The sequence below is a fragment of the Folsomia candida genome, unplaced genomic scaffold (assembly GCF_002217175.1).
Source record: "Folsomia candida strain VU population unplaced genomic scaffold, ASM221717v1 Fcan01_Sc003, whole genome shotgun sequence".
NCBI lineage: Eukaryota > Metazoa > Arthropoda > Collembola > Entomobryomorpha > Isotomidae > Folsomia > Folsomia candida.
Genome location: NW_019091195.1, coordinates 8,813,505 through 8,829,167, shown reverse-complemented (window position 1 = coordinate 8,829,167; position 15,663 = coordinate 8,813,505). Strand labels below are relative to the sequence as shown.

Below are 15,663 nucleotides of genomic sequence, written 5' to 3'. Positions count from 1 at the left end.
AAAAGTCTAGTTTTTTTTGTATATTTTACAAATAAAAGTGCGTAGTAGGAAAAATCGACATTCCTTGTTTTTGATGTAATCAGTTTTTGTTAGCTTTAGTACGATTAAATTCAACCGTCTTTGAATCTTTGAGAGTTGAGTTCATTAGAGTTGGCAAGCATGACTGGAAGAGCCAATTAACGCGTTTTTTTACCGGCAATATTTCTATTCCTTCATTCATGTAAGATCCCACTAAAAAACTTCAAGTCATCCTCACATTTCTTACTTTTTAGCACGCGTATATACAAATATATGTATTTACTTGTATGCATGTATAGGCAGCATCGAACCGCAATACAGCATTGCTTGGTGTAAAATCTTACATTAAAATGTCGTATTGGGCTAATCTTAGGATGAGACAAACTCACAAAAGAAAACTGTGAGCTAAACATTAATTTGGTTTCTTCCAATTTCTTCTACCTTAGCAAAGTTTGGATTTAAAAAATGCCATCCAATTTCAAATCGGTTGTTTGATTCTGGCCTAGAAATTTTCTTCCTTCAATCATGTCGTCCGAGAATTCTCCTTTAAATCTGGCCTAGAACTCCATCTTACTTATTCTTATGTAGTAATCCTTGTTATTTAGCTTCATCGTTCTTATGTATCTAACTTATGAGATCTATGTATCTAAGAAAATGATATGTGGATGGTGAGCTTAAAATTTCGGACCATTTTAAATAAATCGGAACCGATTTCTTTTTCAGTCTTGTCGAGTACATTCTTCGAAAACGACGCAAGCAAAATCCAAACAGTAGTTAAGTCAGAACAAGGAGTTGCATACGTGGGGTGTGGAGTGAATGAGAGCAAATGAGGCAGAAGTCGTGTCAAATTCAGATATGAAAATTCGTTCCATGCTTCGTCTTCCTTCCCGAAGGGGTGGGGTGGTGGGTAGCAGTTGGTTGGTATATGTCACCGATAATGGGCCGTGATACGCGTATCGTGTGTGGTGGTGGCAAGAAACTCGCAACCCGTCCTTTCAGTGAAACCCATTACACATTTTAATCATCAATACCAGTTTTGCTTGCACGCACCACTTTTATTTGGTACTATATGCTGTTGTTACAACTATTAAAAAAAGCTTAGGAAAACCAAAGTGATTGACCATGCAGCAAAAGTTTGATAAAAGTGCTGTCGTACATTTCAACGACTTTTGATAAGAAGATCCTTTAACACCGATTAGAATTGAAAAAGTGACTATTAATCTGACAGTAATTAGCACCCCAGAACACTAATGACCGGCTGGAGGGAAGATACAGACATATTAATGACCACAATAAAATATATGAAAACCAGCCTGAGATTGATGAAATGTATGTGAAACAAACTGGCTTTGGTTAACTATATTACATTATATTTTATTTGGCGAATGATCAAAAACCACAAAGTCTCATTATGCTGTTCTTTGTAATCAGTTATGCTAGGTCTGCAGTTCTGTGATGTGCGTGTTATGCGACCATTCCACCACCCCAAGTTATGTCAAATTAAACATTTCATATGTATGGTCCTGAATGAGCTGAAATCGAAAATAAGGATAAAGTCAAAGACGGTTTAATTCGATTGTTCATACATTTTTTATTATCCGTTTTTCCTAAATACCGGCACTCACTACACGATATATGGATGATATCGACACGTTATGTTCATTTTATCTTACTTATTTCTTATACCTATGATTAAACAGGAAACGGTCAAACGACATTTAAACCATCCATTCATTTCAGGTTAAACCTTGAAATAGTTCCTTCAAACACCATCAATACATAAATAAGTCAACTACTGCACTTTGCAAATGAAACAAAATATTCTAAAATACGTATTTCAATAGGGACTCGATAAAAAGCAATAATTAATATAATAGCTAAATAAGTGTACAAGACCTACAATTTGCGAAGTTTATCTACTCTACTACTTTTTAATAAAGTTTATATTTTTTAGTCTTACCATTTTAACATTGGTGGTCGCAATGTATGTACAATTGCGCCACCAAAAACATTTGTTGAACTGGACTACAATTCGAACCGGATACGTTCTCTCAACTCTTACATGACATCCCATCCAATAAGTTAATCAACCAATTTACAGTAGCATATGCCCGAAAATTTAACAGACACAAGACAACCACAACAGTTACTGAAGTAAATTTAATACGCTTTCTCTTGGCATGGATTTTTTTGCCTAAACTAATCAGATTGTAGCTTCATTTATGAAACGGTAGCTTATTTTTATATTTTAGGAAGATGGGTACACAATTAACCTGGTAATCCCATAAATACTACTACGAATATCCAAATAATTACCCAGCAGTTAACACACTCCTGTTCTGTTTCATCTAATCAGTTTTTGTACGTTTTTGCTTGCCACACTTCAACTCAATAATCTTAAGTTATGATAACAATGATTAAAATAATGATTATACATCGAACTCGAACACACAACTCGTACAAATCTTGCCCGAAACTGTCACCATTTTCAGTCTTTACACTATAACAAAACATCTACGTACATAATAACAATTAATAAACCATGTCACTAAATGATTATTATTGATTCATGCATTTCACAGACTTTTAAATATTTTTTACATGCCACTCAATACCTCATCGCCTATGTCATAAGGTACATAAATAAACCTACTATACATGAATCTGCACATTATCTTTGGATATCTCTGTGTTGAGGATTGAAATATTTAAATTTCACCTGCATTTTTTTTACAAATAAAGCTAGTTCTGCAAAGATTAACTTAACCGAACCTTATTTATTATGTGATACACATTCTTAAACAAATTAGCTTAAATAAAACAAGTGCAATCCTTTATACACGGGCTCGACTTACTTATGCACATACGTATGTAGCTAACTTTGAATAAGTGTGTGGTGCATTAAAAAACATTAAGATGCAATAACTTACAACGTGATTTAATAAAAGTGGTTGGGAAAAACAACGTAACACTTTGGGTCGAGAATTAGTATACGACACTGATGTGCACTAGATTTACAACAATAATGTAAAATTGAGGTCACCACACCTCTACGAAACTGACTGTTGCATTGCATCCATTCTCACAATCGTACGTAACAGCTCGTCATAAATATTCATGCCACACATGCAACTACACTTCTCGAATCTATCTTCAGAGACGAGCTAATTTTCATGCGATGCGACTACCACTCTGGTTTTATAGCAAGTAGAATACTGTTTTAGACATCGTTATTATTGTTCGCCAAATTTTACAATCTTATTCCTGCCAATTTACAATCGTATTTCTCGTATGTATAAATTGCGTCTAATAAAAAGTGAATAATTATGTAAATATTTACAAGGACTAATATTTATCATTTATTTTCAACACAATCATTACTGATTTTTTTCACCATGCTCAAAATCTGACTGATTCTGTCTAATTTACATTATGCATTTCCTGGTAATAATACCGTATATGTACATATATGAACGTATGCTTGTAATCTTGTTGGTCCAATACTGTAATATGTATGTATGCACTACTTTTCAGAGACACGAAATGTTGGATGTGTTCGATACGAGTGCACTGCTCTCATGTAAATAGATAGCTAAAAATTTGTCTCAAAAACTAGAAGATAATGGTAATAGCCTTTATACGGTAGCCATGTCGCTTGCACTAGTCGTGTTAATGGCAATATCGCAGGTGGGAGCATTAATTGTCAAACTCTTGTTGTTGTTGTTGTTCATGGTGTTGGTGGCAAAAAGACCAGCTGCGACTTGTTCTAAAGTTTCAATCTTTTTAATATTGTCCTCCGGCGAGGTGGGAGATTCGAGGGAATTTCTGGAGGAGATTGGCGATTCCATTGAACTGGCCTCCATGACATTGTTGGATAATTCCGCCGTCGTTGTTGTAATCGTAGCCGTGGCAGAAATAAGTCTCGAGTTGTCCAAAGAGAAAGTGACTGCTGGAACTGGAGAAATCGGAGCCGTTTCAACTAATTGAGGCTCAATTTCAGTCACTTCAACGTCACCGTCATCCAACTGCGATTGTAATGACAGTAACTCTGAGGAACATAGATCTGGAACCTGGGTTGTCGCTACGTTTGGATCAGCAGCCGTGCTTTCCTCGTCCGTTTTATGATGACTTATGGAAGTCTCAATTGTAAACTCATCGGCCGGTTCCATATTGAGAACAGGAGCAGTGTTTTGACAAATCTCTTCTACCTTTTCATTCTCCACACTACTTGAGACCGGCGATTCCTCTGCCACGTACCCAATCGATGGCGATGTGCATTGTTCTACGGTTAATTTGGATGAGTCTTCTTCGACATTTTTGCATGCACTCAAGACATCAGCAGGACTCTCAATATGCTCAGCAACGTGACCGACGGAAATGGATGAAGAGCTGTTGGAGAGTTGGGCATTTGCCACAATGGTCACGGGAGGATTGCTCAATTCAATATCATTAGTATCCGCTGAAGGGCAATTCAGCTCCAACTGTGAACTTGATGATGATTTCATCAATTTCTTCTTCTCGGCTTCATCATCTTCCTTCAGTGCTTGATCTATATTATTGTTGTTCGGTTGCGTATTAGTTTGAGTTCCTTCTTTTTCATCGGCAGAGTCGATGGAAGATGATGATGATGTTGGTTGAATGGCAGCTTCAACACGTGGACTTTTCATAATGTTCGTGTCAAGCATGGGAACCACCACCTCGGGATTTATGCTTATTTGATTTAGAGTAGAATTAGATTCGGTTTCTGAATGAGAACAAGAGCTCAAAGAATATTCTGCTTGCATTTGAATGTCCGAACTCATAACAGCATCAGCATTTTCATTCTCGCAACTGGGCTCAGCAGCCACGTTGTTAATGTTATTATCGACAACCATGTCCTGTGTAGTTGTAGTAGCGGTAGCACCAGTAGAAACAGTGAGATTTTGTTCCTGAGCTACTGCAATTGCAATTCCAGGTGCTGCTACTGCTGATGAATTAGTGACTGCGGAAAACTCATGCCCTTGAGACAATTTATGGTCTAGTGTACAACCGAGCATGGTGAGATCATCATTTTCGGATTCTTTTACAATTTCGCTATTAGAATCCTCTTTTGCATCAATACACATCTCCTCATCGGCATCATCCTCCTCCATCAAAATCTCATCATCAACAACAAGCTTCTCTTGCTCTGTTGTTTCCATGCAATGATTTTCAATGGATTCCGTGAGTGATGAAGAGGAAACTTGTTCTTCTTCACACTCCATCGCCTCAATTTGTAATTCAGCACTTTTGTTGGATGAGATGAGTTGTTGGAGTTTTTCAACTTGAACTCCGCCAGCAGTATCAGCAGCAGCTTGAGTGTCAACCATCTCGACGGATTCGCCTGTCATTTCTCCGGATTCCACAGATTTCTCGTCCTCCTCAGTTTTCCCCAGTAGTTCAGCAAGTTCCATCACTTTCTGCTGCTGCTGCACTTCCATCCCACTCAAGTTTGTCTCAACTTCACCAGTTGGCTCTTCCTCAGTCGTTGCCTCCACGACTCGGATCTCAGTCTCATCTTGCCTCCTCTTCTCTACGCCTTCTGCATCGTTCTTCGCTACCTCGGTTACTTTCGCTATTTCGGAAGCACACACCAGTTGCAACTCGGGCTTTCCTGACAGAATTGTCTCAGTTTCCTCAAGAGACACTATCGACGGAGGACTGGTAACGTTAATGTGATGTGAATCTGTCTGCAGACTTTGATGTTCATGTTGATATTTTGGAGTTGGAGACTTGTCGTCTTGCTTCTTCGGCTCATTAAGATCGCAAGTATTTGCGGCTGTGATTTCATTAACAAACTGACTTGATGATGATGCTGACGATGACGACGGTATGTCCTCGAGTGGTCCAGACGACTCGACAACTGCTACAGAGTTTCGTGTAGTTTTTTGTTCAATCTCTTTCTCACTTTGGGATTCAAGAGATTCAGTGGGCGTAAAAGTTGTTGCTGGGTCGTTGCTACCCGGGCAGATGGGAGTCTCGGTCTCAATGCCCACAATGTCGATGTCGAGATCTGCATCTTCAGTGGTATACTCTATTTTCACAATTTCCTCTTCTGACTTAGTGCTCCTGCTGATTTCATTAGTCGCTGCTTTTTCTTCTTCTTCGTCTTTTACTGCTTTTACTTGTTCTGAAACAAGTGGTGCAGTCAATTCGCGCTTTATGTCAACCTCCTTATTTGGCGATGGAGCAATTAATAAATTATCCTCCGTCTTCTTGGTTGTTGTCTGGTTATCTTTTTCTTCTGTAGTTTCATCTAGACCGGGGTTCGTCAGAGGTTTGAGACCACAATGTTCTGTCGGTTGAATTGTTTTCACAGTATTTGAGATGGGAATAGAAAGAAGAGAATCCACGTCAACTTTAACGGGAACAGACACTCCTGGAAATGGGAGGGCTGGCACTTGTAACGCAACAACCTCTTCTAATTTTACGGGAGACTTTTGATTTTTGAAAGGAAGTGATTTTCCAGAGTTTGGTGTTTCTGAGGTCGGAGATGTAACGAGACTTGATGGGGAGCAGCTATTCAACCGGTTGAATAGCAATGCTGGGTTTGGAATATGCCTCACGGCCTGATTTTGTGGCTGCTGGTTGCTGCTGCTGGTGGTGGTGGTACGGGCGGCTGGGGGACTCAGTCCCAAGCCAAATTGTCCCCCTTTAGCAGGAGAGCTTGAGCTCATCAACGTTGTTGCTCCTTCGGATTTAATCTCTAAGGAATTGGATTTAGCCATTTCTTCATTCATTTTCAGCCCTGACTTGTTGGGTGTGGAAGCATTCGTTGGACAGGTAATCGGGTCAGCGTTTGACTTTAATTGGATGTTGCTGCTGCTTAAAATAATTGGCTTTTCGGCTGGCTCTACTTTAATCGGATTGTGCTTGAAAAAGGTGGAGGAGGAGGACACCACATTGGAAGAAGGAGAGGTATGTTTCGAGTCGGATTTTGAGAGACATTCCTGTTCATTACTTGATTTATTATGGAGCGTGCTGACGAAACCCCTTGAAGAAGGAACGTCTTTCGGAAGAGTTGTTGCGGGTGACACTGACAAATTTGATTGCGCTGCTTGGGTCACCAATATACTGGGCGGCGATATGTCGCTGAGAAACTTTGTCAAACTTGCTCCCCCACCAACATTACTCCCACTCGTTATGGTGGCTTCAACGTTCGAGTTGTCTTGGCCCTTTGGCTTGCTCGGGAGGAAATTAGATATTTTCATACTATTTGGAATCCCTTTCTTGTCGGAAGAGCTCGTAGATTTTGCAGTTGCATTATTAGTGATGCACGATGATGATGATAATAATGATATTGGACTCTGTGAACGGATGCTACTGGAGGATGAAACCAAATTAGTCGTGGTTGGCGAACGAGGATAAGTCGGCAAAAGCGGATTGTGAATCCCAGGTGGAAGAATTGGGAGATGATTGTTGTTAAAGAATGTATTGGTTCCGTTGATTCTCGTCGTTGTCGTCGTTGCTGTCGTCGCCGTCGAATTCTTCATGTTGGATGAAGAGTCATGCGACTTGGAATGTGACGAGGAAGATGAGACTTGAGACGCTGAAGAGGAGTTTGTAGTTTTATTACTGCTTGGAGAACGGGGAGCAGGAGGAGGGTGGGCGAAAGAGAGTGGGGAAGTGGGAGAAGAACCCTGCTGCTGCTTGTGGTTATTATTATTATTACTATTTTTCCCATAGTTATTGTTTGATCCGCCCGTCTTTGACTGGACTGGGGATGACGAAGGGGGGATTCTTAAACCCCCGTGACCTCCGTGATGATGGTTATGAGGACTGTTTGACGAAGGTCTAACCTGGGAGAAAGAGCTTGCCATTGACATTGGTGGACTCATAGAATCAGAGTGAAATTGACTCATCCCTGCAACTGCAGCAAGTCGCTCATTGTGGGCAGAAATTGCTGCCAAATAAGCCTGTGCAGGATCAAACATTCCCCCGGGTGACTTTCCCCCTGCTGCGGCTGCTGCTGCGAGAGAGCTGGCAAGTTGGGGAAAAAGTGATCCGGATGTAACAGAGGTGGGCGAAAGTCCAGCGTGGTGAGAATATGGTGATGAGCATAAGCCCACTGCAGACATGAGACTATTCATGGCCGGGTGTACTTTTCCGTGACGAGCAGCCACAGCAGCATCAGATAAGGTCAATAAATTTCTTAATGGATCGAACACAGTGTTTGGAGGGGATGAGTTTGGCATGGTCGTCATGGGGGGAGATATGGAGTTGAGACCTTTAGGACTGAGTGAATTTCCAAGCAGGGATGACAAAGTGGAACCACCTTTCCCTGCTTGAAGATGAGAATGGGGATGAGAATGGGGATTCCCACCACCGAGGTTACTTGCTGCATGCATATTCTGCAATCCTTGTTGTAAGTGCATGATTTGATTGTGAGCAGACGATTGTTCCTTTTGATGTTGCTGCTGGTGGAGTTGTTTCTGGGCCAGGTTTTGAACGATGGATGAAATGGAAGAGGACGACGACGAAGATCCAGTGGGTGTTCCAGATCCCTTATTGCCACTTGATTTCCCCAAAGATGATGGAGGCGAGACTTTGGGCAGCGATGTTGGAGATTTTTTGGGAACCATATTGTTGTTTGCATGAAGCATATTTTCATTGTGTTTCACCTTTTCTTGACTGGAAGGAGACGAGTTTGAATGAACTGTTTTCACGCTGTGGTGATGGATAGGAGAGGAAGAGTTGGAGTTGGGTCTCGAGTTGGTTCTGCCAGTCCCAGATAAATCCAATGGACTTTCATTGGCTGAGCCTTTCGGATTACAAACAGATGAAGACGACGACGACTCATTAGTTTTCGAACGTTTTGGCTCAGGAGATCCTCGAGAGTTTTTACGACTGGATGATGATGATGACATGTCGATGGATCTCTTTTCGCTGTTCGTATTAATATTTGGTTGGTGTAACTTACTTGTCCCACCAGCACTTTTGTGTTGTTCTTTAGTCTGTTGACAATTCTTTGGTGGGGAAGGACTCTTTAATGTATTTCGGTTGGCCATGTCCATCATGGACGCGAGGGCTTCTCCCAATTGTTTCCTGTTGTCAAATATTTTGTTGGTTTGTAACCCTTTGGGAGTAACGCCACCACCACTAGGAACTCGCTCTTTGTTCGCCGCTGCCCCGACAACTCCGATTTGAGAAGAACCCTTGGATGGTCCACTAATATTCAAATTTTTGTGGGGTGCGGACTTATCCCCTCCTTGTTTCATCTGGTGATTGCCCACTACTATCATTTGTTGCTGCTTTGCTGGTGGGTGCTGGGGATGTGCTGTGATGTGAGGGGGCAATGTGAACCCTAGTCCAGCAATTGTACTTCCGGAATTAGAAGCAGAGGCAGAAGTATTTGAATTGGAATTGGAATTGCCAGAAATACTGTTCTTGGTCACCCCCGCTGGACCGATCGTAATCCCAGGAGGCATTTTTGCATTGAAAAGTGGGACTGGTTGAGTCTGGTTGCTCCCTTTAGTAATCTTGTTGTTGCTCATTGTCATTGCGGTTGATGAGCTGTTCAATCCCATTTTCTGTCTCAAAGTTTCCTCCAACTTGTGAGTCTTTTTATCCTTAATACTGCTCATCCCAGGGACGGTGATGCTGATATCGAGACCCTTCCTTTCTTTCAGCTTCTTTGTGGTTGGGTTTTCTTTTGTGGTGTTGCAATAAATCTTTGTGATCTCCATACTACCCGGCCCACTGAACTGAGGTTTGTGAGATGCAGCAATGACCTTTTCAATGGGATTATTAGTAGCAGAGGGTCCACTGGAGGAGTTATTACTACCCGAGCTATTTGTAGCACTCCCGACGTTTATTCCTCCACTAGTGCCACCACTCGCTGGACTGCTACTTCCTGATTTAGGTGGTGGTGGGACTTCCGTCACGGTTATTTGGTTTGGAATTTGGTGCAAGGATTTGTTGGTTATTGAGTGAGTAAAAGTGTTTGCGTTCGTCATTCGGTTTGAAGTGGTGATGCCCGATCCCGATTTATCCGACAACGAGCTCATGCTTCTTCCGCCACCAACAACATTATCTGATACGCTACTAGTCCTCATCCCGCTGGGGTTCACAGGGATCAGTGTCACAGACTTGGGGACATGAACCGACTCAGGAAGGAGTGGATGTGACCTGCTAGTTGACGTTGTTGGAAACTGATTGGAGTTTGATGATGGATTGCTGCTGCTAGTTGCTTGGGCGGAAATTGTTGTCGGTTGGACTTCAATTCCCGAGTTTTTCTTGGACAGTAAATTTGTAGATGTTGAGCCCTTTTTCCCCGATTGACTGGCTGTTGCAGTGGAACTATTGTTGTTGTTTCCAACTCCAATGCTCACACTGATACTTTTGCTGATGTTGCTGAGGTGTGCGGAAGTTGTAGGTTTTACATTGACTGGGAAATTGCTTTGACTATTTGCACTCCCACTGGGCCCATCACAGCTCCCTTCCATGTTCTTGCTCTGTCCTTGTCCAGAAATCAGTTTGTTATTGCTGCTGCCTTTCTCTCTTTCAGAAGAAGAAGCAATTTTTGCCACACCACCAACACCTTCCGATTTCTGTTTTTGACTCTGGTTTACATTCCCTCGGTTATTTCCACCTGCATGTGAACTCGGATTAAGGGATAGGCTTATTTTCAGCGGCTTGTGCTTCTTCTTGTGCTTCATCTTATGATGGTGTTTGTGTTTATGCTTATGCTCCAGACTTTTTGCAGTGACGGAGCCTAATGCTAGCCTTAAGGGCTCCCGTTTTTCCGCAATGCTAGATGTCATGTTCAGTTTTATGGCACCGTTCACCTGATTTGCCAACACGGTTTGTGCAGCAGACCTCACCCTAGTGCTTGTCAACTGTGCCGTTTTAGCCTCTGAATCAGATTCTGAGGAAGAAGAATCCGACTCTGCATCTTCAGAGGTGTCATCATGCGATGTACCCACGCTATTACTACGAGCAGGACTTGCAGTTTTTCCACTGCTGCTACTTCTCCTATTTTCTACCACTGAAGATCGTAGGTTTGACGGGGACCTCTTTAAAGCCTGACTACCAGTCTTACTACTAGGTTCATTATTATTATTACTATTCTTACTATTACTATTGTTAGCAGTAATACTAGCACTATTATTTTCCCTCCGGAAACCTCGGAGTTTAAGCTTCCCTGTTTGAAGGATGGGTTCCTCGGTGTCAGAGTTACCTTCAGAAAAGTCGTAGATGGGGGCTGAGGTGTAGTGGGTGGTGGTGGTCCGTGCAGACCCTCCTGTTCTGCCGCTGTTGGTGTTAGCACCAGTTGAACTGCTGTTGGAGACGCGAGGAAGTTTGGAGGATGGGGAGGCGGAAGTCATTGGTGGTCGATTGTGGGGGCCAGATGCTGCATCATCGTCTGGAGGCTCATCCATCATCGATGAAGCAGTTCGTTTCCCAGCTCGGGTTGGGAGGCTTTTAACCGTTCGGTCGAAAATCCGGTAATGGAATCGCATCGGTTCGTTCTGCAGTCAAATTATTTGAATAAGTTCATGTCATATGATGTGAATCAGAGATTGCATGCAAGTACTTTCATTCGTGAACATCTCTCGTGAAAAGAAAAAGAGCAAAGTAGAAATATACGCAAAAGTAGAAAGAATATTTCGTTTTTCTTGGCAGATCTGCTTACTTCTACCCTCAAGGGAATTTGAAATATATACGCACCATGCAAAAATCTATTACAAGATTAAAAACAAAAAAAACTCAAAAGTATAATAATGAGTTAATAAGATCTTATTAGTCGCGGCTTAGAAGAGCAGGCAACCAATATTTAATTGCATCATCTTGATACACATCAAAGTTAAGCTGGACTACACATTTACGTTTGAATACAGTAATTATCAACATTTTTAGGTTTTCTTCTATTCGAAACCCTCATTCTCCATGCGAGTTGTGAGTGCATGCCTGGTGGGAAGAATGGCAGAGGGAGGAAGGAGGTTGCGGGCTGTGGGTGGAGGATAGGATGATGATTTTCACAAGGTTTTAATAAGCTCTCTGCACCACCACCACCTAACACCGATTCATTATTATTATGAACTTCTTAACACGCTCCTCACTCGCATCAATTCAAAAGTCATCTTTGCACGACATCACACAGCAGCCAACTTTTGAACATATCACGCAATATTGTGGCAACAGCAACAACACAAAAGAGACTTTTACACACACACAGTCGTCTTTTATGCACATTTAGCCAACAATTCTGCTCAGTCTCACAAAAATTTATAGCTTGAAAAGAAGGAAAGAATTAAATTGAGTGACTATTAGTCAAGAAGATTTTCTCATAATTATTTCCTGTACTGCATTGAAGTAAGAGTAAACCTATTGCTCTTCTCCAAGCATGCACATTCATAAATTTGTCTACGCATACATAAGAATGAACACACGCTCGTCATATTTGAAAAGGTGTTTGTGTCACATAAAGTGAGACGACAGAAAATGTTTGTATAACGTGGAGGAAAACTATAAATGTGATTACAATATTGCAGGCTTCTCATCACAATGAATTTCGAGGTTATTCTTTCTAATTGCCAGCCATAAAGTTCAAATGCCAAATTGTATTCGTGCAGAAGTGGTTGTATTTCCTAACGCACTTGGGCTTGGGCTCAGAAGGGTTTCAATCAAATTGCTCTGCTCGCGTAATGCCATAATAATAACATCATTCAATAGCACTTTGACGTCAGTTAGTCAACACGGGTTTGACTCATGCAGGAATATCCACGTGTACCAATCACGTCAACAATTCTAAATATTCGGTCTCGATTTGGAATAATAAAAAATAGCATGACAAAAACTCTTTCGGACGGAAACTTCCAACGTCACATGATTCATTAACACAATGTCAAAATTTCCCAGTTTTACCAATACTTATTCAATAAAAACATCGCTATCGTCGTGGTCGCAGAATGGACAGGATGCATGAACGTATAGGAAGATATTTATCGATCCTTTCATTGTGGGTGAGAGATACACAGCCAAGGTTGAAGTTGAGGCAACAACGCAACGGTACCGACAGAATGTTCGCAACTACTACGTACGGCTACTACTTGCGTACACACAAAATACAAAGTACGTAAGCACGAGAGGACGAGTAATGGATGGATGCTCTCATCAGTATTAGCAAAATACATGCTATCGAAAATTGCAAGAATGAGTAGATTCGTGCCTTGTTTCCGTTAAATTGGATAACGGGGAATAACAATTTATGCAGAATATACAGACAACAGTTTACCCGCTTAATTTACAAGTACTGGTTGTATTGGGAAGAAATATATTGTTACGATCAATATAAATGATACAATGCTCGTCATAATTTACAAGTGCTTAAAATGTATGTGTGCATATTCCCTGAATTGTGCGTCGTTTAATGGACGAGAAAAAGAGAGTCGAGTAAAAAAAGAAAGCAGAGATTTTCACGGCGTAAGTAAAACTAGTGTTCAAGAAAGACGAGGACGGTTTAGGAGAGAAAACTGAGACGCTGGTTGGTTCACCCACTCACATACCTTGTTCCATTTAAATATGAAGGCAACATCCAGCAGAGTTAGGTCGCTCTCCAGACTCTTGTCACGAACTCCATTGTACAGCAAATCAACCTGAGAATAAACAAATTTTCATTTAAGATCTCCGACATTCCATTCCATTCTTCTCCACTAACTAACTCGCTCAGACTACAATGCTCAGTTCCCACTATTACAATTTAAATGAAGCTACCGGATTTTTGTGTATCATTTAAATTCCTATGCTAGCTTGTGTATTACTGCAAACATTATGTTCTCCAAAATGATGAAAATTTGAATCTGTGTATAAGAGATGGCCAATTTCATATTGGGATTTACGATCGAAACTATAAACTTTAAAGAATTAACGGGATTACTTTTGGTTATGGGAAAATTTTGTTGTGCAGTAAGATTTCATAAAATTAATTCTCATGCCTGCTCATTCATATGCGTAAAAGGAGGATGGGTGAGAAGAATGGAAGAAAACCTCGTCAAGCGAAGCACAAAATGCCCAAATAATCCACATGCAGCGTTCTATCGTACATACATCATCGTAATATTTTTTGTAGTCCAATAAAAAACACATGCTCAGCAGGCGAAACGGATACTCATATGAATTGCCAGTAGTTTTCCTGAACGGTGGAATATTTTCGGGGTCTGCATTCAAAGATAATGAAATAAACACGAAAAAGACCCTTGATTTATGAATTTTCTTGCCCAGATAAATTTACACTTTACACATAAAAATTCTATAGGCAAGACCGGTTTTCGTTTGTGACGCTTTTTTGTTTGTAATAAACTATAAGGTTGTGTTCGAATTGACTTTAATAGAAATTAGAAATATATATATGTAAGAGTAGATTTTGTTAAAATTAGGGTTAACCACATCATACTATTTCTGTAGCATATTAAAAATTTGGAAAGAATAAAAAATGAGACTAAAACATTCCATTTGGTTTGAAAAAGTCTAATCGTGTTTTTTAAGTCTCGTGAAAGAAGAATCTTTTAAAGGATCTCAATCTGTGTATGTGTGAGTGAGCATCTAAGGCATTTTAATAACATTGCGTTGGATGGAAGCGACTCAAGTCCAGTTCTGCTTTATTATTATACGTGTAGTCAAATAAGCATGTAAATAAGTTGACTATTGAGCTTTAGCTGAATATATAGCGTTGGACGGGATCCTCGGAGAAGTCGACAGAGAAGATTGTGGTGTGAGAGATCCTCACATAACTGCTGTGGTTGTACAGGTAAGTGGTTGACTCGCTGGTTGGTGGTGTGCATGGTGGAATTTTGAATGATTTGTATTGTGTTCATCATCCAATGCCAACGAACTTAATTTTTTCCCTAAACTCGCATTACAAAACTGGTTGAGTTGAGTGGTGCTATCAAAAATCAAATTGATTTTTCATGATGCTCTCTCCCGACAATTAAAGTGGTATTATGACAAAGTAATAACATCATTACGGAACTCGGGTCCGCTATATTTGTATTGTGGATTCCCTTCGTGGTGAAAATGAATAGACTGTTTGATTATGAAATCAAGGAATTGAGACACATTTTATCTGATATATAATTCACAGTAAAGTTACGAATAAAAATAGAGAGTATACTTGGAGAATGCACAAAATGAGAAATATGACATGGAATTTAATGTTACTAAATGGCTATGTATTTACTGAATATGTGTTATGAAGATTAAAATTAATGGGATCGAGGCGTTATCATCTACGTACGTATATCTGAAACGGTTACAGAATTGTGTATACGTATCATCATTACCAACTCCACTGAAAAAATGGTAGTGCCCCGAAACGTACGTAAATATAACTTGGGGATTAATGGGATTAGTGGAAAGGCAGAATAGTAAATAACATGTTGGGTTTGTATATATTTTAAAAATATATAGGCATCAGCTGCACGCACATCCGTCAAAACAAATGCCGAATTTAAGAGAACGGGACATGGATATGTATGTATATATGGACAACTTGGGACTTGTGCATATTGAGTGAATTCCCTTTCATCCGCGACACTATTGAGATCAACAAAATTTTCAAGCTTTATATTGTCATCCTGACTTTTAAGAAAAACAACGATCCTGCCCCACCGAAACTTTGAAATTCAA

The 15,663-nt window shown here is 40.4% G+C and overlaps 1 protein-coding gene across 2 annotated transcripts in view; it reads right to left on the bottom strand.

Annotated features, from left to right (window-relative positions):
• Positions 1-1,589: 1,589 nt before the first annotated feature.
• The window catches only part of LOC110846932 (serine-rich adhesin for platelets), a 43,245-nt gene continuing 29,171 nt past the window's right edge, over positions 1,590-15,663 (bottom strand). For both annotated transcript variants that reach the window (XM_022093768.2, XM_035849134.1), the window contains exons 8-9: positions 13,545-13,634; positions 1,590-11,507 (exon numbers count right to left, since the gene is read on the bottom strand). In XM_022093768.2, coding sequence (XP_021949460.2) covers positions 3,654-11,507; positions 13,545-13,634 — 7,944 coding nt within the window. In that variant the 3' untranslated portion in view covers positions 1,590-3,653. The remainder of the gene's footprint in view (positions 11,508-13,544; positions 13,635-15,663) is intronic.